Consider the following 24,419-nt stretch of genomic DNA (forward strand, 5'->3'; position numbering starts at 1 on the left):
TTCCCCCCAGTACTCCCTTTAGATCAATGGTTCCTACTCCTTTTGAAATCAGGAAAGATTTTGAAATCCCACGATTTTCTGGCCTCATCCATAGAAATACAAACATACATTTTTTATTTGAATTTTAGAGTTCATAGAACCACTGAAGCCTAATCATGAATCACTAGGAATCCAGAAATCCAATGATTGTTTTCTCTGCCCTTTTGGGAAAAATTCAAATGATATGAAAGTACATAAAAAGAAAATAATCTACATATTAAGATCCCTATCCCAGACCAGTGTTTCTCAAGCTTCAAGGTGTTGTCAGATCAGCTACGCATCTCGTTAAGATGAAGTGGTTTCTGGTTCTGCATTTCTATCAAGCTCCTATGTGGTGCCACTGGTGCTGGTTCCAGGACCAGCTTTTAAGCAGCAGGACTCTGGACACAGGATCTTAAAATAGATAAATTATTGCCAGTAATACCCTAGAGAGGAAACAAACTGATACGGTCTGGCTGTGACCCCACCCAAACCTCATCTTGAATTGTAGCTCCCATAATTCCCACACGCTGTGGGAGGGACCCAGTGAGAGATAATTGAATCATGGGGGCGGTTTCCGCCATACTGTTCTCGTGGTAGTGAGTAAGTGTCACAAGATCTGATGGTTTCATAAGGGGTTTCCCCTTTCACTTGGCCCTCATTCTCTCTTGACTGCCACCATGTAAGAGTTGCCTTTCATCTTCTGCCACGATTGTGAGGACTTCCCTGCCACATGGAACTGTGAGTCAATTAAACCTCTTTCCTTCATAAATTACCCAGTTTCATTTATATCTTTATTAGCAGCGTGAGAACAGGCTAATACACAAACTAAATGTCCCACTCCCACCAACCTGCAAAAAAAAAAAAAAATTCGAATTGTAGCCACCCCACCTATGGTTGACTCAAACTTGACCTTGCTACTGTGTGCATCTAGAGTTAAAAGAGACACAGTTCCCTTTGGTCTGTGCATTGTAAGAAGTAAAACTTTAGGCCTTGATATAGAAGTAAACTGCCCGATCTATTCTAAAACCTAGTTCTGTGTGGAAACCTCCAGTCTTACTTTTCTCCCTTTCTCGCTGTCCGGAAGGTAACAATGTCGTGGGAAGCCTCGGGCGCTGAAACTCTTCCCAGGATTCGGGTGTTCTGGTCCCTGAAAGCAGAAAGCAAGCAAGCAAATGGCATTTTTCAAAATATTTCTGATAAGAGGCGGGTTAGGCTGTGAATAATTTCAATAATAATGATAATAATAATTCCCACAGCGCCTCAAGAGAGAACAGACCCGGAAAGCACTGTGAGTGGTCATTTAACACATGTTTCTGTGTTCTTAGACCTGGGTTTGGATGCAGAGCTGCCACCTCCCACCGTGTTAGCTGGAACCCTCTCTTGGGGCTTTTGTTCCCCATCTCTCTAACAGGAATGATGCAGAGTCCTTCCCCTATGGGGCTGTTATAAATGTTAAGTGAGCGGTGCCTGATGAGTAGTAAGAGCTCAGTAAATGTTTAACATCATTGTCCATCATCTTCATCATCTACTGTCTTACAAAAGAAGAAATCTGCAGTGCAGAGAAGATAAGTGGCTTCTGTAACATCAGCGGCTTTGCTAAAACTGAAGCCCAGATTTCCTGAGGCACACTCTGGATTTTTAACTAGTCAGAATAAAGAAAGTGCCTCCAAGCTACGAGGCATGCCAAGAGAATTTTCTGAATGATTCTTGCGGATTTTCTCTTTTGTCCTTATGGGTTTTTGTTTGTTTTCTTCTTTAACAATAGGAATTGGGATAGTCAGGACTAAAAATCTAACAGCATTTCAGCTATTGCCACCCAATACCCTATTAAGTAGGCAGTCTCAGGCCACTGGGTGAGAAAAAAACTGAAGAACAATTGAGTGAGAACAGGTTTCCTAATCAGTGCCCAGAATGGGTCCACAGGCCCCTTTGAGAAGCTCATGAAAAGCGGCAAATTTTCTCCCGGTAACGATGACCAAATCTCTCCCTCCCCATACAAAGGTTTGTCTATGATTTCTGAGCATCCTTGACCCCCTTACGGATGAAATCCTCTTTAAAAATCCCTTCTAGATTCAACCAGTATAAAACTGATACTTCCATGCTGTCACGTACATGATCAGCAAATATGTCCTGCCTGAATAAATGAGTGTGGAAGAACAAATGAATGAAAAACCGGAAGAAAAAAACCCCAGATTTTTCTTTCTCTCTTATTATGGACCATGATTCCAAAATGATAAGAAATTCTGTGGTTTTCCATTTTCTTAAATAGTTAACCTGATTCAAGATCACCTATGGTTTGACACAGTAAATGCAATGGGGTCTCAGAGAAGGGAGAGGTCACCGTGAGCTGAAAGAAGCAACAATGCCTTCTCGGAGACGCAGAATGCAGTATTTATGAATTTTACATTCATAGGAAATCACTACAAATTTACAACCTTCCCACGGCCCCGGCTGTTTCTAAATCAAGTTGCCCGACTGAAAGGCCAATTCTAACCACGGCTCTGACTGCTCCTGATCTGCCTGGGACTGTTGCTTGTGTGGCCAACTCAGACGCCTGCCTGGCACTGACCCAACACGGCTGTGCCCTCCCAGCTCGTTGCTAAGTGGAGCAGTCACGACTCTGCCTCAGCCCAACCCAGAGTTTCTCCCCAAGGGAATGGTTCTCTGCAGTGAATGCAGAGCTTGAAGGTCTCGACTCCTCACAGAGGCGCATGCCTGTGTGGTGCCTGGAAACTTGAGTGACACGGCACTGAGTGTCCTGCTACTTACACTGAGGGATGAATGTAGATCCTGATAGTGGAGAGCTGCATTTCTCTTGATACGAGCTTGGGGTTTCCAGGAGGAGCCACCACGGCACCCGTCAAGGCAGCGTGCGCCACCTCTATCCCCTAGTGTGGGTTCTCTGCTCTTTAATCCTGGAGGAAATGGTAGCCCCAGGTTTGTCTTTGCAAGCTTCGGTCTGTTCTACTGCTCACCAGATCATTGGCTGTTTCTCCCAAGTCCTGTTTTTTTCATTCATGTCTGTATCACCTTGACTCACTGCCTCTGAGACACTCGAGAAGTCTCACCTGACCCCATATCCAACCCTATCTTTCTCTTCCTTATCCTGGCCTTCCCTTGTTCGAGCCCCATTCCTAGGGCCTGGACTGTGGCAGTGGTCTTTTAATTGGTCTTTTAATTAAACCCTTCCTTCTTGTCCTTTGATACTTAAAATTTTCCTCTACAACCCTCTTACCTCCTCCCACTAAAAACATTCTCCTCCATTTCTTCATGTCTTTCTAGACTCAAGTAGAGAATTCCTGCACTAGAAAGTCTCCTCTGACCCTCCCAGACAGACAGACATAAGCCCTCCTCTTTACCATGACAAGCAGGACCTAAAATAATGTTGACAACCACGTGTGGAGCACCTTGGCACTGTGCTCATCCTTCAATACGCATAGGCAAACGTTATCTCCCATTCTCACCAAACCTCTGCCAGTTGGGCTCCTGGCTGTGCAGGTGAAGAAATCAGGCTCCAAAAGGCCAAGGGCCTGTTGTCTAAAACAGCGGTCCCCAACCATTTTGGCACCAGGGACTGGTTTTGTGGAAGACAACCTTTCCATGGACCGGGATAGTGGGGGATGGTTTTGGGATAATGTAAGAGCATTGCATTTATTGCGCACTTTCTTTCTATTGTTATTACATTGTAATATATAATAAAGTAATTATACAACTCACCATAATGAAGAATCAGTGAGAGCCCTGAACTTGTTCCCTGCAACTAGGTGGTCCCATCTGGGGTGATGGGAGACAGTGACAGATCATCAGGCATTAGATTCTCATAAGGAGTGCGCAACCTAGATCCCTCACATGTACAGTTCACAATAGAGTTTGTGCTCCTATGAGAATCTAAGGCTGCCGCTTATCTGAGAAGGCAGAGCACAAGTGGTATTACTGGATCACCCACCACTCACCTCCTGCTGTGCAGCCTCTTCTATGGCCTGAGGGTTGGGAACCCCTGGGCTAAAGGCACCAGCTAATAAAGACTCAGCCAGGAAGTAGAACCCAGTCCATTGGACTTTGAAGGCTTGTGTTCTCACTTTGTCTACATTGCATCTCAGAGGTTTTATTAGTGATGTACATTTATCTTCCCTGACTGGCTGGTAAGCCCCTCCAGGAAGAACCACGATTTATTCACTTCTTCTGCAGGCTATCACAACTTCCTGTTTTATTTCCTCCACATCGATGATCGCTATCTGGAAGTACCTTGTTTATTCATTTGTTTCCTTTATGGCCTTCCTGGCCCCATTAGAATAGGGGATTCAAGGAGCAAGGATTGCATCTACTTTGCTCATTGCTTCTCCAATATCTAGAACATGTCTGGACCATAGTCCACACTCACATGTTTGTTAAATAAAAGACAAAATGGAAGAAGAAAACTAGGGGGAGGAAAAGAGGAATTAATATTTGCTAAAGAAATGCATACAGTCAATGCCCCAGAACACTCAGAAAAAGCTTCATTGTGTAAAGGAAGGTGCCACATTTGCATTTACTGGCAGGAATAGTGTTCAAATTTGTTCTTCAGGACCGTCTTTCAAAGAATCAAAAGAGGAAAGTAATGCCCACCAAAATCAAAGCCAAGTATAGCTATCAAATGACAAGTGCAAATAGCGTTTGACAAAGAAATTCCACTTCTGGAAAATTATTCTACAGATATATTCACATGTGTACAAGGTTATTCATTCCAGCATTATTTGTTGTAGCCAAAGACTGGCAACAATCCATATGCCCATCAAATGGAGACTGCTGAATGCAAATAGTGGTACATTTATACAATGGATGATTACACAGACACAAGAACGAGGAAGCTCTCTCTATACGGATGTGGAAAGATCTACAGACTATATAGTTAACTGAAAAATGCAGGATGCCAAACAATGTGCCTAAATGGCACTGTTTGTGAAAAAAAAAAGGGAGGGGTGGATGTAGTTTTCTGTTGCATGTGCACAAAGAATCCTGGAAGGATACATAGGAAAGTCAGAACAATGGTGATGAAGTCGGGGGATGTGGTGTCAGCGGGCGAGGCTGGGTAGATGGGGGACAAGTGTGGGAAGGAGACTCTTCATATGTAACATTTTACCTACAAACATGTAGAACAACAAAAACCAAGGGCTGAGGGAAAGGCTCACCTGAATGCCAGGGGGGATGCTGTAGATGATCCGGATGGTTTTGCAGTCTGGGTGGCCAGGCAAGGAGTGGGGGATGAGGTGGTACTCCATCTTCCCCGGAGGTTGGGTGCCTGTCTTCACCCCATAAATGGTCTTGCAGGTTGGACACTGCAAACTCCCATCCTGAGGGGCCAAGGCCAGAAGAGCCAGATTGGGAAACAGTTTTGGCAATAACTTCCCCACCCAGTCCCAAAAGGTACCAGAGATAAAGGGCCAGGGGGACAAAGTGTGCCCTAATGAGTGATAGATCTTAGTTTGTCACCCCCAGCCCAGTCACATAGGCTATTTCTGCTTTCTTCAAAGTAACAGGAGGTAAATTCCACAACTGGTGCCATGCTCCACGCTGAGGGATATGTAAGAGAAGCCCCTGTCCCTGAGGAGGGGACCAGCTCACGAGGGCAGGAGCAGACACAGGGAGTCATTATTCAGCTACTCAGTGCCAAATGGGTGGAACAGACAGCAAGACCTGGAGAGCAGCAACTGCCCAGTTCCTGAGCATCAGAATCACCCACGGAGCTTGTTAATCATACAGATGCGTGGGCCCCACATCAGGTCCACTGAGTAAGAACTGGGAAGCTGCAAAGCGTAGTGGTTCAGGCTGTGAATGCGAAAATCCAGCTGCCTAGACGTAATTCTTAGCTCTGCCATCTGCCTGCTGTGTGACCTTGGACAAATTAATTAACTTCTCTGAGTCTCAGTTTCCCTTATAGGAGAAGGATAAAAAATATCTGTCTCATTGGGTTGTTGAGAGAATTAAATGAGATAATCTATAGGAAGCTTTTAGCATGTGGTGTATCTAAATGTTATCAGCATTTTTGCAATTTCTGTGGAAAGACTGATGCTCATACAGGTTTGGAAACTACTGCTATGAAAAGAGAAACTGGCCACTAAGAGCTGGAGTAAGTGAGGATAACTTTAAGAAAACAGTCCTTGAAGAATAGCTATGAATTTGCTTAGAAGGATAGAGTGTAAGGTCTGCACAAATACCTAGAAGAGAGAATGAGGCCAGTAATTATAGTGCTTTAAATCATACTATAAAGAGAGTTTAACATTTCTTGTTTCATTTAGGCCTCAGCTTCTGACATTGACCTGGAAGAAATTATTAGTAGTCCCTTTTTATAGAGAGGAAAATCGAGGCACAGCAAGATTAAAGGACTTACTGCTTGTCAGGGGGTGGGGTCTGTTTAAACCCCCAGCTTTGCATTGCAACTCAGTGGCTCCATCAGTGGGAAGAGGCAGTTCTGGATGCAGGGATGTATGGTCTCACTGCAGGGCCTGGTGAGGTGCTGCCTGGAGGAGGGCCTAGACACCAAATCCTATCCCCAGGCTCGCAAAAAGGAGGGGTGAAGAGAAGGAAGGCGCATGGGCTGGGAGCGATGTGTGTAAAATGTGCTGCTGTGCAGCTGGGAATGAAAGCTTGCCAGGACATCCCCATCTCCTCAGGAAGACAGGGATCCTCTGCTGAGCTATTTAGGGACTTCTCCAGTCTACTCACTTAAAGCAATAGCTCGTATTCAGGGTTACTATTCTCTGAAGCCAGGCTCCCACTCTCTGCTCTGGCCTTGACTTGCTTCATGACCTAGGGTGAATCACTCCCTTCTTCCTGGGCCCTTTTCTCTCATGTGTTTGATCAAATAAAAACACAAGCTTCAAAGTATTAGTGCAAAAGAGAATAAAGCATAGACTCTTGAGAAACATTTTTGAAAGCCCCACGGAAATAAAAGTAGAGTTACCATATTCTTCTTGAATACAGACATCAAATAGGGAACAAATGTGCTAAGGAACCCCTTTAAGCCCAAAATAACCTCTTGAAATGCAAGATCCCAATGAAATCTTTTAGCCCAGAGTTGGGAAAGTGAGCAAGTGATCCAGATTTGCATCCCCCATCAATGACCGACCACCCACCGCTAGAAGCATGTCTCTCAGGGACACCAAGAAAGTGCTTCGAGAACTTCAATCAAATAGGCTACATGAAGATGAAGGAGAAAATTACAGCCTTTAATACAAAGGTGATATCAATTTGAATAATAATAGCATAACACCCCATAAGGTAGGTATAGTTTTAATCTCCATCTTCCAGATGGAAAATGAAATCTCAAAGAGATTGGAAAACCTTGCCCAAGGTCATTCAGCTAATAAGCCAGGATTCAAGTTCAGGTCTCCCACCTCTCTTTCCTCTACTTCTTTCCCACAGTAACAGACATATAGAACAGACTCTGAAACCCAGACAAACTTCTTGCTTAGTGAGAGGTTGGGAGCTATCAGGGATATCTCAGACTCTCATGTAATCTAAGCTTGGCATGAAGAAAGAGGTAGTATTTAAACTCATGGAGATGGGGAGTAAAAGTTATCTTGGGTATAGGAAAGAACATGAGGCAATGACTTAGGAAATGCTCAGACATTGTAAGGAGAGAATCATCACCTATGGAGCCTTCCAGACTCCAAAGAATCAGCTCTAATGAGGAGATACCATTGCATTGTCAGATAATAGTCAAAATAAGCATCCAAAACAGCCTTCCCCTCTTCCAACAGCGGGATGCTAGGGCAGGGATTACCAGGTGTACTTTAGCAACAGTCTTTAGTACCTTTGAAGGGCCAATCAAGGGTATTTTGAAACTGTCCAAAGAAAATTGTAGCTGAAAATCACTATCCCTGGAGAAGAAAGGGTGATTGGGAAACCTATTTACAATGGTATGAATGAATACTCACCAAGGGTCTAGAGCTGTGATAAGAACTTCCTTTTCTCTCACTGATGGGAACACACTTCACCTAGCAATGGGCCATGACAATGGGCCACTCCCCTCAGAACCCTCATGGACAAAAACCTACCCACCTCTTAGACCTGACACTGAAGATGAAGAGTTAGATAGCACAGCCCAAAAGGGAAGGTGAAGACGGGTCTTACCAGCACCATAATTTAGTAAAGAACTGATCCTGCTAAGAACAGCCAAGATCCTCACTCTTGCCTAGGGGTAATCTCTAAGACTTCCCAGATCACTTGAGCAAGGGCCCTATAAGGCCTTCACCATCTTGCTACTCCATAGCCCATTGTGAAGGGTGGCAGGAGCCCCACAGGCTGGCACTGACCTTGTTTCCATTGTTGTACATGGCAACCAAGCAGTAGATGTGGTAGATGTGGCCGCATCTGGACAGCTTCCCTACCAGGTCAGGTTTTACCGTAGGCTGCGGGCCCTTGTAACCTGAGGGGGCCGTGAGGCGTTCCATACAGATGGTGCAGTCCTGGGGGAGGGAGGAGACACAGCAGAGAGGCCATCAGCTCTCACCCAGCCTGGGAGATTTCCACATGATCTCAGAGGTCAGATGAGCTCTTACTACTTCTCTTCTAAAACGTCCACAAATCAGGGTGTATGTGCTTTCTGGAATCTAAACATCGTTTTATCTTATTTTGCACAACAATGTCCTGAAATAATTCCTGGTACTGATTAACCTGGGCTCATCATCTAAATTATCATACTCATGAGGGCCATGACAATGCACTGTCCTTCTGTTTTGTCCTCCAATGGCTTATGGAGGAAACAAATGCTGTCGACAAGCCCACTGACGAGCTTTACTTGAGGTGAACCTGTAAAGGAATGTAAAGGAATTGTGTTTTAACTGTTCCAGAGGGACTGCTATTTAAATAAATGTCCAACAGGGTTTCTCAACCTCAGAACTATTTACATTTTGGGGAGGACAATTATTTGCTGTGAGGACTGTCCTGGGCATTGTAGGGCGGTTAGCACCATCCCTGGCTCTGCTCTACTCACAAGGTGCTGGTGACATCTCCTCTCTCGAGAATAATGACAATCAAAAATGTCTCCAGACATGGCCAAATGTTCCCTCAGGGGCCAAATTGTCTCTGTTTGAGAACCACTGTTCTGTATCAAACCCATTTTAAGGTGAGTTCTTGTGGCTTACCATACTGCTTTTCTTAAACTGAGACTGCCATGTTAAGGTAGCTTAAAATCAACCAGCACTAGGTCGAAGGGGGAGGCGGGAGAGACTGAGGTGCAGCTGCAGCTCCGGACCATGGCCCTTGAACCCTCAGTGTCAGCTCTGACCAGTTCTGTACCCATCAGAGCTTGGAATGAAGCCCCTGCCATATCCCGTAGAAACCGACAACGGCAGAGGAAATGCGTGTGGGTGATGGAGAGGTGAATCCCGTTCTCCTAACTCTGAACTCACCTCATCTGGTGGGTGCCGGACTTTCTGCAGATATTTTTTTAGCACTTCCTCTGGGGTTTTACCTGCAGAGACAGGAGGTTCAGTGGGTCACCAAGGCAGAGGTAAGAGATCAAACAGCCTTGCCACGCTAGGCATGACAGAGGGGGAAGTTACTAGGCAAGTTAAAAGCAAAAAGGGGAGGAATTCCTTCTGCAATGGAAGTTAAGAACATGGAAGAGAGTATGGATTGTGGAAAAGCAAGTGAGATGGTTTGAAGAGAAGGCTTTACTTCTTGCAGTCCCTTTTCTGACATCTCTCTGCCTGTTGTCAACAAAACCACTTTTTTAATTGAGAAGGTTTGAGTGGGTTTCTCTTCCTTGTAATCAAATGATTTGATAACAGCACTTTGTAAACGGTTACATGTTAGACGTTAGGCAGTCTTACCACCTTCATTTTACAATTTGCTAAGTATAGTCTCAATTTATAATGTGGTGTCAATGTGAGATTATTTTTATGGGAAACAAGGAAGTTACGACCCACAACTCCAGAACAATTTTTCCGGGCTGTGGATGACACTGTCACCGCCAGCAGGCACAGCCCTGCAACAGGGGAAGGGTGATCCTCTGGGAAGCATCCTGATGGGCTGCAATGATTTAGGGATTTTTTGGGGGGACTGGACTCTTAAAAGGTAGCCCAACCTGAAGGTAGAGGATGGGATGATACACCCTGAAAAATGATCAGTGCCACCTTGGGCCACTCCCTTAATTTCTCTAAGCTTCTGTTTTCTCACCTAGGAAATGGGGATGAGCAATAGCACCTACCTCAAAGGGTTGCTTAGACAATTGAATGAGCAAATGGATGTAATGCCCTTTAGCTCTCTGCCAGATAAGGGCCCGATATGCACTATTAATAATAACAGGAAGAGTGGGAAAGTGTAAAATGCTGTTATTTCCTATAAGACTATGAGCAAGGCAACTGAGCTCATTTAAGCAGGGAAATCTTGATAGACTGGAAAAGTGGGACAAGGGTTTGAGGAAGTGGATCATGCAACAGCCAAAAGCTTCGATGCAGGCCCTTTCCTCTGGCTGCCCTGCTTCTCTTGTAAGAATTAAGCTCTAGTAATTAAGAGCCTATTTCTTGCCAGGCCCTGGGCTACGTGCCACACACATATGATCCAATTTAAACTTCACAAGTTTGCAAGGTTGGGGCTTGGGGAGATGGTCAAATTTAACAACTAATGCCAGTGACCAGAAAGACCAGCCACAGAGCTAAGCTGGGGTCCTGCAATGCTAGGAAGGTACAGATATTGACCCCTTACTTGCCGGATTGTGTGCAGGTAGGAGGGGGTTCCTAAAGGAGGATTTCTGAGCATCTGTACATTCTAGGGGGACACAGGACAGTGATTATATCCTGTCATTGATGCATTCCAGGATATACCTGCTGGATACCAGTTATACCAGTTGTGACTATTTTTACTTCATTATAAAGATGAGAAAATAGGGGCTCCATGTGGTCACACAACTTGCAAGAAACAAAGGTACGATTTGACTCCAGTCTATTTTGGTTCCAATGCCAAAGTCATCTTTCTCTTCTAACATATTTTCTTTGTACCACACCTTATATTTTTCTGTTTCTACACTTTTGCACTATATATTTTTATTTCTCAAGGTGTTTCCATATGATCCACATGCAATCAGCTTTGGTATAATCATCAACGTTTACTGGTTAGGCCCACTCAGCAGATGCAGAAATTGAGGCACAGAGGGTGAAGCTGTGGCTATGACCCTTGGAGGTGGAGGCAGAGTCAGGGCTGAGAGCCAAGTCTTTGACTCTCAGTACCCCATGAGACAAGAGGCTGGTACCTTTCTTGGCTTGTTTTTTGGTGGTCTTGCGGCTTGTGTTGGAAACCCCTGGGATGGATTTTATTTCACTCTTGCTGACGGGGGGTGGGTGTAGGACCAGCTTTGGTGGCCTGGTGAGACACACAGGCAGCCCCGCTGCACTCATGAGGATCCCAGTGATTCCTGGAAGGGGCAGGGCATGGGTGAGGAAGGACTGGAGACTTAGCTCTCAACATTCCCCAAATTCCTCTTTCCCCATTAACCTACTCTCCTCCTCTCCAGGAGAAAGTTCTCATAATTCCTGGATTCTCTACCCGCACTTTCCCCAGAAACTTATTTATTCACTCACTTATCTTCAATTGCATGCTTTCCTTTCAGTAATCAGTTCTTCTCCAAACTCTTCATACCCTTCCCATGCAACTCCTAGAATCACCATTTCTTTCATTAATATCCAGATTCTCTCCTTTTTTCCCACAAATGCTCATGACCTATTTCATCACTCTGATTTCTCTACCTTAACCTAGAGCACCCTGGGGTTTCTCTTACCTGCCAAGGCAGGGTTGACAGGGCTGGACCCATTTAGGTTCTTCACTGGGACTGTGGGGACCCTGTGAAAGGAAAGAGCAGATACAATGTCATTTTGACGTGTGGAACAAAATGGACTAGTATTTATTCTAATAAAATGCAGTAAGTGCATAACACAGCAGACAGCAGGAAGTGGCATCTTCAAAACCTAAGTCAGGCCGGGTCACTCCACCACTCAGAACCTCAGAACCATGTTCCTCAGTTCACTCAGAGTCAAAGCGAAAGTCCTAACAAGGCCTACAGAGCCCGGCACGATCTGCCAACACTGCCACCCAGCTTCTCTTATTCATCTTGCTTCCTCTCATGTCACTCAGCTGTCAAGGAGCCAGGTGCATTCCTGCCTCAGAGCCTTTGCATATGCTGTTCCCTGTACCCAAAATGCCCTTCCACCAGACAACTGCTTAGTTTCCTCCTACAGCTCCTTCAGTCCTGGCTTAAATCCTACCTACCAGGTGAGGTTCCTGAGACCATCGTATTGAATATTGCTACCCACCCCTGCATCCCACGCCAGGACTCCTGCTCTACTTAGGATCCTTTAAAGGAAATTATTGCTTATTATGCCTCCTTCTAGAATCCAGGCTCTACAAGGGCAAAATATCTTTGTCTGTTTTGTTCAGAGCCAGACACTAGCAGGCATTCAACTGATATTTGTAGAAGGAATGAAAACACAAAGAAGCAAGTTCAAACCAGGGTATTCACAAAAGTCACCTAAGACACTTTTAGAAGGACAGAGTCCCAGATCTAGACCAGAATATCCACCTGTGGAGCACAAGAAGTTGCATTTCCCAAAGCTCCTGAGAGGATGCAGATGTAGTAATCCCCAGCAAAACATTTGGAACCACTGCTAGAACAGCTGTCAAGTCTCCTTTTCCCTGAGACATATATAAATACGAGGCAAAGCCTCCTCCCCTTTCTATCCTTTTCCCCAGCAACTCCAGCCAGGCTGGAGAGGAGATGGCGCAGCTGCCTGGGAAAGGCGCCACCCCCTACAGCGCTGACTCCGAAAATATGGGACACATGGGGCTGGGTCTTGCGCCATCCTTTCTGCCACCCACACTCCTGCAGCTGGGCTTGGAGAGGCTCATGGACCCGGTCACAGATGACTCCAGGAGGCAGACAGCTGTGAAGCCAGCAGCTCTGCTGTGGGGGCAGGATCGTGCTGGGAAAGCAAGAGGAGGGAAAAAAGAATATCTGTGTATTGATTTATCCATCCAAAAAGTATTTATTGAGCCCTACTTTGTGCTGTTGGCTATTCCCAGTGCTGAGGGTCAGGAGTGAACACACAGCTCATGGCCCTTCTTCACTCACATGTTATAGTTGCCAACATTCACAGAGTTCACCTCCTCCCAAGACTGACTCCAACTGCTCACAGCATACAAACCTGTCTAATCCTTCCAACATCCTATGCAAGAGATGCACTTATTAACACCATTTTAGAGACAACTACATTGAGGCACAGAGAGGTTAAGGAAACTTGGTAAGATTACACAGCTAAGCCAGAAAATCTGGCACCAGAGCCCATTTACTATGCCGCGCTCTTGTGTTTATGTAATCCTTGTAACATCCCACACTGCAAACATAGACCAGAAACTCAGAGAGCGTAATGAATAAACCCACCATTAGGAATGGGGAAAGCTGCAATGGGACCTCCACACCAAGCAATGGGGTCTGTCTCTTCCCCTCATGTCTGTAAGGGAGGTGCTTCCCCAGCTCTAAGCTACTGTGAGCCTGCCTGGGGCTGTGTCCCTTCCCAGGGATGACGACATGTGCATCAATGCTGGGAGATGGATGTGAAAGAACAGATGTGGGGATGGGAATGTTTGTGTCTCACCAGGCCACCCAAAGCCACTTTTCTTCTGAAACTGTCCCCAGGATAAATCAAACCAGGATGGGAGGATGGAAGAGAAAGCTGAATACAAAACAAGGGCAACTGGGCCAAGAAAAGAAGAATGGATTTGCTTCTGGACTCTGTGACCTGCTCTCCAGGGCCAGGCATGGTATGGTGGACGGGGAGTCAGGAAAATCAGGTTCAAGTCCCATCCCTGACGGGAGTTTCTCGCTAAGGTAGTTAGCTTTTCTGAGCTTCAATTTCCTCATCTGTAAAACTGTGAGGGTCTTGGGTTAGAAGATGCCAGGGAAACTGGTTGACAACTTCCCACCTCAATATCTGAGAACAAGGTGGCCGCCCAAGCCCTGAGTCCCCCACTTACGGCAGATTCTCCTCCTCTAGCTCTTTCCGGAGAGGTCTGGGGAAAAGACCTGGCTTCCTGTGTCCTGCTCCCAGCTCCCCAGCAGGGGGCAGCACTCAGGGCTCAGTCGTGCACCTGCCTTCTCCCTCGCCATCTCCAGACCCCCCACTCCAGCTGATAAGTAGCTGTGATCTGGGTGACAAAAGCCACCTTTGTTCCCATAAACTGGACTGGCAGGTTTCCACACCCAATCTGGCGAACCAGGAAATAATCCAATCCCCGGAACACCACACATCTCAGGCAGCTCAAGAACTCAGGGGCAAGGTCTGGAGAGAGGGAGGGAAGGGCCCGCATGCGCACCTGGGACACACAAGAAGACTGTGGGTTCAATAGGTGGGAGAGATACATGTCCCTGCCACTTGAGGAGAGGAATGACATGGTAGGTGGGCTTGTCACTGGGCTCTGGGAAGGAGGGGCCTGGGGAGAAGGGGGGATATTTGCTTGTGAAATCCAGAACGGTGTAATGGAAGGAGCTCTGCACTGGCGTCAGGGAGTCTGTTTTAGCCCTGCTCAGCACTAACCTGCTTTGCCTTTGGGAGAACCACACAGCCTCTCTGCGTTTTGTTGACCATCTCTGAGTTACCACAGCTGGGAACAGGGCATCCTAAATGTCTGCCCCACAGGGGCCCTGTGAGGATTTAGGAACTAGGTCAAATAACTGTGTAAACAGCTGAGCCCTATGCAAGTTTGGGTGCTTGTTTATGCTTTTACCTCCCAAGTATAAAAGGGGCATTGGGCTGAAGAAAGACGTTTGCTGCTCTAATGTTCCAATTTTCTGATTCTGATTCTTGAGGTCATGGGTATCCAGCAGAAACCTGAGTGCTGGGTAGTACTGGAGACGGTTAAGTTGACAACACCTGATCTTACCTCCCCCACTGTTACTGGTTAAACCTTGGAGAACAGCCCATCAGGTCCCAGCTGGTCACACCCCGTTGGGGCCCCAGCTACAAAAGCCTGAGTTCTCCTAGAAAAACAGTAACCCAATGGCAGGCATGCATCTCACATCCTTCAGGCAACTCCATCAGCCCAAACTGTCTGTCCTAACCCCTTCTTGGCCAATCAGAAGACACTCTCTGCCCCCATTCAGTTGGGCTGTTCCCCGATATGCAGGGTCCAAGGTTTTGTTTCTGTCGCTAAAACATAAAACTAAGACAAGAGAAGAGAGCTGGCAAGGTGGCAGAGAAAGGAGTTTTGAGGGAGGGAGGATATCTCTGCAGGCACCATGACGAGAAGCAGTGTTTTTCTCGGAGTTATGCACCAGCCCAGGAATCCTCCAGCGGGACAAGGATCTTGTCTCTACGGCAACTGAGGCCTAGCTGGAGACAGAGAATCCTCAACTCTAGAGGAGGGGGCTAGAGGGGTGGCGCTTGCCTCCACTGCACAGCCCCCTTCTTGCTTCCCTTTAGAAACCCCCTGCTTCTGTCTCTGAATAATTCACAGGATCTTTTGTTCCTGCCCCCAAACCTTTCTCTTCATCCCACTCCTCCCGCCCTCCCTGGTCTTCCTTTTTCCGTGGGAAAGTTGCTGGAAGAGGTCATGGGCAGAGAGAGGAGGGGGAAAGGGGCCCTGCAGCGACAGAAGGTTGATGGCAATGCCAGACAAAGGGAATAAACACGCTAATTAAATGGCCAAGAAAGGCTGGAGGAGAAGATGGGAGTGGGGGTGAGAGAGGTGGTAAGAGGTGAAAAGCAAAGGACTGGAAGATCGAGAGGAGTAAGCGGGGGCCTCCCTCGTCAGGAAAACAGAGTAGAGAAAAAAAAAAACAACTTGTTTCTCTAGCCCATTTGAAACTGTGCTGCCCAGACCTCCACCCATTCTCTAGCCCCAATTCTATTAGTGGGCAGAGGAAATAAAGAAGATAGATAAAGCTGCTGACTCCACTCCCTCATCAAGATTCAAAGCCACCTGGGTGCCTCTCCCTCAGTGATGGCATGAAGTCACTTGGCATTTGTCAAGGGCACCAGAGACAAGGTGGGATGTCAGACTCTACTTAGCTTTGACTTCAACTACATGGATACCTGTTAACAATAATAACAGCAATCACAATGACAGCAGCCAATACTGACTGAACTCTTATTATGTGTCAAGTACTGTGCTAAGTCTATACACTTAGCATGTCATTTGATCCTCATGACGACTGTAAAAGGAAGTTACTATTACTATCCCATCTTACGGGTGAGGAAACTGAAGACAGGGGATGCAAATCTTGCCCCAAGTGACACAGCAAGGCACTTGGGTTCGAGCCCAGACAGTCCTAGTTTCTGGAGGACGTGTTCTTATCCAGCACAGGCCCCCAGGATGGTGCTGTGTGAAACTGGGGAGAAATTAAGCAGTAGCAAGGTTTAGCCATCCATTCCCTGCTCCCAAACACTTCTGCCATCTCAGGGGAAGTCATGAAAATCTCATGCATCTCGCCAGCATTTTGCCTTTTATAAACTGCCTTTGCGTACAATGAGGAGCTGGGCTTTAGCCAAAAGAACAGTGGATCAGGAGACCAAAACCTGGGTTCCAACCCCTACTGCATAAAACATGAGCTCTGTGTTTCTCCTTGGGAAATCAGTTCTGAGCAGGATGTCTGTGCGTAACACTTAGATCACAGAGTCAGAGAACGCACTGCCAACGGCCAACTCCCTTAGTGGAGATTTTCACGATAACTCCATGGACTAGGTAAGGCCACTGGATCTTGCAAAGATTCTGTGGCTTACCTCAGTGACAGCGGTAGCAGTAGGGGCTGGGCCTCTGGATTTCCAATCCAGCACTCCTCCCACTCTGTGGTGTACCCTCCTTCATTTCTCCTCCCAGTACCAAACCTCAGTGTGCAGGGACCCAGCCGAGTATCAAAACAACCTTCTTAGGGTGGCCTGGACTTTCAGACTTAAGCACCCAATGCAATCGAAAACCATCCTGATCAGCTGGGATCAGGGGCAACAAGGAGAGCCAGGCCTCTCTGGAGACAGGAAGGGAAGACTGGGTGGCTGTGAGATGCTAAGACACCAGGGGCTGGCAGGCAAAGCTTGCAGCCACCACATGAACCTGGGTCACTTCAATTTTATGATCAGGAAAATCAAGAACATAAAAAGCAATACAAACAGGACCTATGGCATCAACAGGTTGTCACAGAAATAACTGAGACAATGTATGGGAAGTGCCTGGCACATAATAAGTCGTCACTAAAAAGAGGCCAGTATTTCAATTTGGAGTCACCTCTCTGGCTTCCAGATAGACTACAGGAAAGAAACTTTCATGTTGCCCCTACTGAATGCTGGACATTGTGGTAGGTACTTGGTAGAAGAGGAGCACAGCAGAGTCAGAATCTGGGCTCTAGTGTCAGATGTCCTAAAGTCTGAATCCCATTCTCTGCCAATGATTAGCTGTGTACCCTTGAACAAGCGAACATCTACTGTCTTCACCTGTAAATGGGATAATGCCTACTTGCCTACTTCATAGAGTTGTTGCAAGGATTACATGAGATGATAAAATCCCAAACTATAATACAGTGGGAGTTCAATTAATGTTGCCTATTATTGCTTAGTAGGCACAATCTTATTTTTTCTTTCTTTCTTTTTTTTTTTTGATACAGGGTCTCATTCTGTCACCCAAGCTGGAGTGGAGTGGTACGATCACAGCTCACTGCAGCCTTGACCTCCTGGGCTCAAGCGATCCTCCAGCCTCAGCCTCCCAAAGTGCTGGGATTACAGGTATGAGCCACCACGCCTGGCCACAATCTTCTTTAAGCCTCACAGCCACCCTAACAGGAGTATTACTGCCAGTATTTATAGATGAGAAAGTTAGGACTCCATGATGTTAGGGATCTGGTCCTAAATCATATGACTAGTAAGAGCCAGTCTCAACCAGAGTCCAGATCAGAGGCCGAGCATCAAACCCTCCCTCATCCACCACACCATGCTGCCTTCACCTGCAGCCAGGGGTCAGCACAAGATGAGGAGAAGCTTAAGTCTTGGCAGCCCCTCCTCCTTCTGATCCAGACGATCTGCTGTAGCCTATCTCTGCTGTGAGTAAATGCTCTGAGGCAGCTGTGGAAGCACCTACCCAGAGGCGATCAGCACCCGGGACTGGGCAATGGCCAGTCGCTGCAGGTTGCTACGATTCAAGGTGGCCAGGGCCACCCTTCCGGTCTTGCCGTTGGGTCCTGGGGGGCTGGCAGGAGAGCCCACGGTTGTCCCAGTGGGCACGCTGGATGCTTGTCTCCGGATCACCTGTGATGGGGCGGTCTTCACCGGGCCTCGAATGGTGCCTGTGGTGTCCAGTGGCTTGGCCCCAGAGCCTGGTGGTGGGGGCAGCTTGACCACTCCGGGAGGGGGCAAGTTCTTGCGGGTCACTGGTGGCTGTAGGGGCCCAGTGCTGCCATTGACCACGGCTGCCTTAACACTCATCACCAAGACACACTGGGGACAGGAGCAGGGGGACATGGGGGGCGAGGTGGCTGGCCCAGAGCTGACTGGCCAGGACTGAGCCTTAGGCAAGGTCCCCGTGACCATGGGGTAGATGAGGTCGAGGCGCCGGCGGACGCGGCGTTGGCGCTGGGTCTGACGGTTGATCTGGCCCATGGTGTTGAAGTCAATGACGTAGCTAAAGCCAATGGAAGTGAGGTCGATCCAGGGGTGCTGCTTCTCATAGGCATGCTGGATGGTGATGCCCACTTCCATGTCGTAGGGCGTCCAGGAGCCATTGTCGTTCTCCCACTCCCACACCACGCCCTTCCCAGGGGCTGAGGAGGGGTCATAGTAGTTGCGGCGAACTGGGCGGAGAGTTCCTGCCAGGGTGGGATAGGGGAGAGGTCAGAGTCAGCATGCATTAACAAGTCATGCCATTGCCATAATGGCAAACATTAAACAAGTCCTACTGTGTACTGGGCATGACACTACCTGAAGTACCAGCTTTGAATGAAACTCATTTCTCCCTTTAAGACGTCTACAGTCCAACCAGGGTAGAAGCAGATGAGTTATGACATGAAGGATATGGGTGGCAGTGTAAGGTAGCAGAAAGACTGCCTCCTGGTTTGTAGTCGGGACAACTTGGTTTGCAGCCAAATTCATTCCATTTACTAGCTATTATAGAACCTCTAAGCCTCCCTTTCCCTCCTGGGAAACAGGATAACTCCTTCCTAGAGTTTTTGTACAAATTAAATATGACTCACTTATTTATCCAGCAAATATGTATTAGTACATGCCAGGTTCTGGATTTCATGTGAACCCTATGAATGCACTAAGGCATGTAAAGCCCTTGACAGACAGTAGGTGCTCATTCTCTGTTCCTCTAAATGCTCTCGTGCCAAGAGTCATGAGGAAAAGAATACAGGGCTGTGGAAGCCTAGAGGACTGAGGGAAGACTCTGCCTCCATGCGGGAAGGCTGCCCAGAAGTGGCTGTGAGGGAGCTGGATCTCTATACATTTATGAATGCTGTCAAAAAAAAAAAAAAAAAAAATGGTGTGTTACTATGAGGAGACAGGAAATCAGGTTGGGAAAACTCTCTCATATTTCCCAACATTAAGTCTTATATCAGCAGCAAAAGTAACATTCTCAATGGTCATGAGAATAATTTTATATTTATCTGATGTCTTTCTTTAAGAAGCTCAAACCCTCCTAAAGATAGGATTGTCTTAATTTTGACAGTCTCACTTGGGGCCAGGAAGAGGTCAGGGTTATTACACGGTAATGGTACAGCAGATATGAACTGTCAGGACTGCAAGGGAACTGAACCTATAACTGTAACCTCTTTCTCCCCACTCAAAACCTGAATCCTGACCCATTCTCAACCAGGGCTCATTTCATGGTATCAACATTAAGGTTAAAGATGCCTGGCTCAGGGTATGGTGGGGAGGTTGGGGAGGGCCCCTGGGATGCTGGAATCTCTGCATCTGTCAGCTTAAGCTCTATCCATCAAAGTGGTGAGAAAAGGCTCCCTTCACCAGCCTCTGACCCACCCCTCCTCCAACCCAGAGGGATATACCAAGACTGGGGACAGAATCCCATTCAAGGAGGGAAGAAAAGAAACAATGGCTATTCAGGCCTTTGCCAGGGTCATAACCCGCCCCCCACCCCAACTCCAAGCCCCTTAATGACCCAAACATCAACATTCAGAGGCACAAGGGAGAAGCAGAACAATCCCCTATTCATCACCAGGGCCTCTGCTGGGGAACATGGGGGTATCTGGATGGGGGAGCAGAGGAGGGGGAGGCAATAGTTCCCTGGTTTGTCTCCATTTCCTTCCGAAGTGCCCAGCTTGCTGGGGGTAAAGAGTATGGGCTTTGGAGCCAACAGGGGTGGTTTTGTCCCTTCCAGCTGTGTGATTAAGCCTCAGTTTCCTCATCTGTTTGGGTCTCGGGTAGCGACTTCAAAGGGTGGATTTGAGGATTAAATGAAGAAATGAATATAAAACTCAAAAATAGCACCTGTCACCATGGCAAGAGCTCAATGAAAGTTGGTGATTATTATTGTAATTTATTTTCTATTATATGTCTAAGCAGGATGGAGAAGCCATGGGGAAGGTTTAGCTCAGGGTGTGTGTGTGTGTATATGTGTGTGTGTGTGTGTGTGTGTGTGTGTAGGGTGGTAGGGGGGTGTAAGAAAGAGAGAGAAAGTTTCTATATAACTGACACAGGATTTTATTCTCAGTCACTTTGCAAGCCAGGGACCTCTGGCCAGCAACACCCTGCCTAGGCGTCACTCGGCCACACAGCCTGCTGCAGGAGATGGCAGGAGATGCCCTGCTCACTCTGCCCACCTGGGCCAAGTTTGGCTGCACACCAGTTCCTAAGTTCTTGTCCCACACCCAAGAAGAATGAGGGTATGCTGACAATCGAAGAGTGAGCAAGGTGGGGAGTTTTATTGAGTGATGAAACAGCTTTCAGCAGAGAGGGGACCCAGGGGTGGTCCCCCTACCCAAAATTGGGAAAGTCCCTGCAATGTGGCTGAGTCCAGGGCTTTTATAGGCTCAGAATAGGGGAGGGGCAGGCTGTAGGTAGTACTGGAAAAGGCAACATTTGATTGGTTGAAAGACATTATTCAGAAAGAATCAATTGGGAAAGGGTAGGGAAACAGGAACAGAAGTTCTCACACTGGGTTGCGGGTTTCATCCTGGACCAGCAGTCCAGTCTTTCAGCCTTCAGGCTGTTTTTGGCTTGAAGGTAGGGTTTCACTGGAGACCTGCCCCTATCTGCCTAGTCATTTGGCTGTGTTCTGCTGCTCTCAAATTGGTATTTGCACAATCTTTATTACTTACAAAGCACCTCACATATCCCATGTAAATTTCACAGCAATCCTAGAAATACCTTTCACAAATGAAGAATTTAAGTTTAGAGAGTTTAAATGGCACTATTTGATATTCTCTCCAGGGTGGCAGGGACGGTGCAATTAATCCCCCCACAGATGTGCCTAAAAGACTTTTTTTCTTTTTTTTTTTTTTTTAACACAATACCGTTATCAATCCTGGCGATGCCTGAGAGTTGTCCCAGAACTTCTGGAAGCTACGCCATGGACCTATAATATACCTTTCTAGGTTTGTTTTCCTCAGTCTCTGTGTTTTCTTCTATTCCTGCCTGACAGAGGCCCCTTTTATCCTCGTGCATTCCCCCAGAGCTCTCTGACTCCCTTCCCCACAATTCGCTAGGTCCCTTCTACTGAAATGGCCTCCTTTGCCATTTTTACCTATTGAAAATTCTCCTTACCATTCAGGTCTTAAGCCATTCTCCAACTATTTCTTAAAATGTTCTCCCAGCCCAGGCTCCACCCTCAGGAAGCCTGAGCTGTGTAGCTCGACTATGCTGATGTGCAGCAATGTTTCAGCAACACTTTTCATACCAGCCTGCCTTAAGCGGGGGCAGGAATGCCACTGTGGAGCTCTTTGCATTCTTAGTGCCTAATGCAGTGTCTGGCAGTTGCAAGGGCTCCACAAACTGCTGAGACTGATTGAAGATTTCTGGCTACTTTCATATTTAATCATTTATCACATATCACTGAGTACTCATTAACTGCTATGGAGAATGCAGATTCAAGCATTCCTGAAGTAGCTTTCAGTCTAAAACAGGGTTGGAAGACAAGTGTGTGAATGACTATTTATGAGGCAGAACGCTTCACAAGGAGAATGCCAACAAAATGCATGTTGGCAGGAAAATCAACCACGTCCCCTCCCTGCATAAATCCCTTCCATGACTTCCCATTAGGTTGAAATCTAAATCCCCCCTACCCACCAACATACATGGCCCCCTCATAGCCTAACTCTGCCCACATTTCAGCTACACGGGCCTTCAATCTCTCCTCATTGCTAGGCTTCTCTGATTCTGGGCCTCTTCACAATGCTGGTTCCTCCCCAAAACTCTCTGGCATCTTTTCCATAGCTCTTCCTACAGGAAGAGCTCATTTCTTCAAGGAAGCCCCCTAGGCAGTCCTGGCCAGGTCAAATTCTCATTCCTTTTAAAAAATTTAATAGCGCTCATCTCAGTGTGCAGTTACATATGTATTTATGTGTCTAATTTGATGAACATCTGTCCGCCTCACTAGACTCCCAATCCCATGAGAGTGGGCATCAAGGCGTGTGCTCATAGTGGTATTCTCCATGCCTGCATGTCCTAGACACCCCGAAATAGTGATTCAATAAATGAAGTAACGATGGTTTGGAAAGCATTTCAAGCTGTGGAGAACATTTTAAGAAATGAATAACAAATGGCATGGGCTCATATAACAAAAATAATTTTGACAGGTAAAAATGGCAAAGGACAGTGTTTCAGAAGAAGGGACCTCAAGGCTAGTTGTGGAGCGAAAGGTGTCAGAGAACTCTAAAGGAATGCAGGAGGATAGAGGTGGCCTCTGTTTGGCAGATTGGAGGGAAATATAAGGCATAGAAGAAGACAATCCTGGAAAGATATGTTAGAGCCAGAGAGGGTATGGAAAGTCTGAAATGGCAGGCTATGATAGATTTAATTTGCAATCAATGAAGAGCCAGTAAAGTTTGTTAAGAAAAGAGGGGCAAGACCAGAGCTACTCTGTCCATTAGCTCCAGGTGAGTAGAAAGGTGTTGGCATAGAAAATGAAACGAAGGTGACAAACTGGAGAGACTTTACAGAGAAAAAAATGGGTAAGACTTGATCATCAGTAGCTAAATGCTCTCCAAGTGAGGTTTGAGGATTGCCTCCATCAGAATCTCCAGGGGTATGAATTGAATCAGCAATGCCCTTGAGACCTACAGGCCAGTATCTCCTGGGGCCTGGGTATGGGAATCTGCATGTGAATGGCCACCTTGAGTGGTGCACAGGTACACTCAAATTTCAGCTGCTGGGCTACAGGGTCTATGTGCCTGTACCTATTAGGTGTCCAAATAAGATTCTAAATGACAGAATGAGTCAAAGAATCCTGGGCTTGGACCATGGGAGAGTGGTAAAATGGTGTCAGAGGGATGTCAAGAGGAAGAGCTGGTTTTGGAGGGAAAGTTGTTGAGTTCAATTCAATGCTAGAGGAGAGTCAGAGATAACATGCAGACCTCAGAACCAAAGTGTTGAGACCATAGACATGGTGGGATTTTATTCTCTGATTATTTTCAGAGACCCTTATTTTGGATGTGCTGGTTCTCAGCTTTTCTAGAATCAGGATTATAAACCAGATAATCTGTGAAGTAACGCAAGGAAAAGGGCTCCAGTAGGATAGGGATTGAGGATGTTCATCAACTAAGGATGAAGAAGGAGAAAGAAAATCAGTTTTTTACTGATTTTCCACCTGCGTTACAAAGCACCCAAAATCTTTCAGCTTCTGGGAAGTGGAAGGCAACGCCTTCCAGGCATGCACTGAGGTCTCTGGGACATGTTACACACATCTATGTAAGTGACTCACTGCCAACAGGGCATGCACTATGTCCAAGAAGTCTCAGGCCACTCTTACCAGCATCCCCTACGCCCACCAGAATTTTCCACGAGGACAAAGAAACATTTGGATGCGCTATTATTGCTATATCCCACATGTCTGGAACAGTGCCTGCGCTAAACAGTTGCTCCATAACTATTCACTGAATGAAGAAATAGGACATAGGGCACCTCATTCAGAATCTCAGCCCTGCCATTGACTAGTTGTAAACCCTTGAGCAGCTTAATCACTTTCAATTTGTTTCCTTACTTATAAAATGGGGATAATAATAGGTTCTTCATAAGACTGTTGTAAGGATTAAACCAGATCGTGTGTGCAATGTGCTTGGCATGATGCAGTCACACGGTGCATCCTGCACATTGTAACTATCATGTGGTCATCAGGATGCCTGCCTCCTCTACTTCTATGCTAACATAGGGTAGGGGGCGTTGTGGGGGGTGGCTAAAACTCAGCTTCTGTCAAATCATTTAATTCAACCC

The 24,419-nt window shown here is 46.6% G+C and overlaps 1 protein-coding gene across 2 annotated transcripts in view; it reads right to left on the reverse strand.

Annotated features, from left to right (window-relative positions):
• DTX4 (deltex E3 ubiquitin ligase 4) overlaps positions 1-24,419 on the reverse strand; it is a 36,801-nt gene that overhangs the window by 8,755 nt on the left and 3,627 nt on the right. For both annotated transcript variants that reach the window (XM_007997440.3, XM_073015980.1), the window contains exons 2-8: positions 18,118-18,841; positions 11,780-11,841; positions 11,255-11,416; positions 9,414-9,475; positions 8,316-8,468; positions 5,190-5,351; positions 1,079-1,168 (exon numbers count right to left, since the gene is read on the reverse strand). In XM_007997440.3, coding sequence (XP_007995631.1) covers positions 1,079-1,168; positions 5,190-5,351; positions 8,316-8,468; positions 9,414-9,475; positions 11,255-11,416; positions 11,780-11,841; positions 18,118-18,841 — 1,415 coding nt within the window. The remainder of the gene's footprint in view (positions 1-1,078; positions 1,169-5,189; positions 5,352-8,315; positions 8,469-9,413; positions 9,476-11,254; positions 11,417-11,779; positions 11,842-18,117; positions 18,842-24,419) is intronic.

This window comes from Chlorocebus sabaeus, chromosome 1 (genome assembly GCF_047675955.1).
Source record: "Chlorocebus sabaeus isolate Y175 chromosome 1, mChlSab1.0.hap1, whole genome shotgun sequence".
NCBI classification, from domain to species: domain Eukaryota; kingdom Metazoa; phylum Chordata; class Mammalia; order Primates; family Cercopithecidae; genus Chlorocebus; species Chlorocebus sabaeus.